This window comes from Helobdella robusta (genome assembly GCF_000326865.2).
Source record: "Helobdella robusta unplaced genomic scaffold HELROscaffold_572, whole genome shotgun sequence".
NCBI lineage: Eukaryota > Metazoa > Annelida > Clitellata > Rhynchobdellida > Glossiphoniidae > Helobdella > Helobdella robusta.
This window is the reverse complement of record NW_008705314.1, coordinates 2,084-4,093: the sequence shown is the minus strand read 5'-3', so window position 1 is coordinate 4,093 and position 2,010 is coordinate 2,084. Positions and strand designations below refer to the sequence as shown.

Genomic DNA, 2,010 nt, shown 5'->3' with positions numbered 1-2,010 from the left:
ACAATTTTATCAAAAAGATAAAATCAAAATGAAATCAATCGAAAATTATTAATAATAATTATTAGAGTGTAAATAAATAAAATGTAAATAATTTATAAAATTTATAAAAAAATTTTATAAAAAGAAAATCCATTAAAATGGTAATAATGTGAACTCTTTTATTATCGGGAAACATCAAGACTAGTCAAAATAAAATCAAAATAAAATTTAAAAAAAATTATAGTAGTGTCAATTTTAATGTACTATCCTCCATGCACATTGTCACTGACAAGTGTATGAGAGTAGTGTTTCTGTCACAATAGATACTATATGACGGGCGAAAAACACTATTAATTAATTTTTCATCCAGAGAAATCGGCCAAAATATTGTAAATAATGATAAATTTGAGATTTTTTTTATTTCTTCAAAAGCCAAAATATAGATGAAAATTACAATTAAATATAAAATGATCAATTATTATAACAGTTAAAAGATTAAAATAAAAGATAATTTAACATAATAACAGTAATAATAATAATAAAAATAGTATCAATAGTAGTAATAATAATAGTATTACTTTCAGGAGGTCTGTATGCCTTACTTGTGAAGGCCCTCTATCACAAGAGGTCCGACAAGATCCGCAGGTCGAGTATGTTCGACTCATGTAAAGTGGTCTTTAGGCGAGATGACTCTAGTAGTAGTAGTAGTAGTAGTAGTAGTAGTAGTAGTGTAGATTTTCGCCGGGCGACATTCGAATTCCGCACCACGCGGTCCCGAACCGCGTCCGCATACGAATATCCACCCGAGCCTTCGCTTCGGCGGAGTCTTTCCTGGCCGGGATCCGCCACTCTACAATAGACCCTCTCAGGGTCTGAAAACACGGGCCGGGCGGAAGTTTGTTCGCGCCCTGCTTGTTGACTAGAGACGCCGACCTCGTCAACTATCAACAAGTCTTCTTCAACATCCATTATTTTAGGTAGAATAATTAAGTCGAGCCAAACTTCAAGTGTACACTTCTTTTATTCAATAAAAGAAATAAAATAACAAACAAAATAATACAAATCAAACCTCTGTCCTTATTAAAACAAAACGATAAGTCCAAAATTAATCTATTAATAATACAACTGACAAGCAAGAGACCAAAACCTAAAATTAAGATAACAAACGACCAGCCTCTCTATATCTCAACTCGCGGCCTTTTATATGTTTTTACCGCCCTACCTACATAACGCTTTCTATATCATAGAAAATTCTATACTCCTATCTATACTCTTTTCCTATACTCAGAAAAACGATACAGCACAGCAGCGTCGCATATATAGCATATCAAATAACAAAATATACATGCATAGAATGACTAGTAAAATATATAGATATGTATAGGCGGCACGCCTCAAAGACGCAATCATTATCATCACAATTTCACAAAATATACAGGCGGCATATTTTCAATCGCGCAATCATTATCATCCCAATCGTCACAACTTCACAGCATGAAGCTGAATTTCTAAAATAAAAAAGTTTTTATTTTTAAAATGCGCAATAATGGATTATAAAGTTTACAAAAAATCAAATTTTTGTTTTGAATGTTAAATTTGTAGAGGTGCAAAACGAATCTCAAAAACATCAGTTTTCATAACTTTAAATGATTATTACGTAATCAATGTTGATATTTAGATTCACTTTTTCCCTCAATCGATAAAATTTTCTCGCCGCTTAAGTTGATTTTGGACCCGTAAAACGCCGAATCCTCAATTTAGGATCCGCGGATCCGAATCTTTTCCGAATCCCTGGATTCGGATCCGAATCCGGATTCGGAACCGTCGCATTCCTAATATATATATATATATATATATACATTTATATATATATATATATACATATATATATATATATATATAATCCATGTATCCATAGTGAGAACAGTTAAACGAAAGAGGATCTAAGATCTACATAGAAATTAATAAGTTGGTTGATATGTGTGTTGATGTGAATGGTAGGAACTCTAATATGCATTACGTTCTGCCTGT

General features: G+C 32.0%; 2 protein-coding genes across 2 annotated transcripts in view; both read right to left on the bottom strand.

Annotated features, from left to right (window-relative positions):
- The window catches only part of HELRODRAFT_184478 (hypothetical protein), a gene marked incomplete at both ends in the record, with an annotated part of 1,305 nt that extends 357 nt beyond the window's left edge, over nucleotides 1-948 (bottom strand). The window contains one exon of the mRNA XM_009028704.1: nucleotides 783-948. Within this exon, the coding sequence (XP_009026952.1) occupies nucleotides 783-948 (166 nt within the window). The remainder of the gene's footprint in view (nucleotides 1-782) is intronic.
- Nucleotides 949-1,736: 788 nt separating this feature from the next.
- The window catches only part of HELRODRAFT_184477 (hypothetical protein), a gene marked incomplete at both ends in the record, with an annotated part of 2,079 nt that continues 1,805 nt past the window's right edge, over nucleotides 1,737-2,010 (bottom strand). Inside the window, one exon of the mRNA XM_009028703.1 lies at nucleotides 1,737-1,811. Coding sequence (XP_009026951.1) covers nucleotides 1,737-1,811 — 75 coding nt within the window. The remainder of the gene's footprint in view (nucleotides 1,812-2,010) is intronic.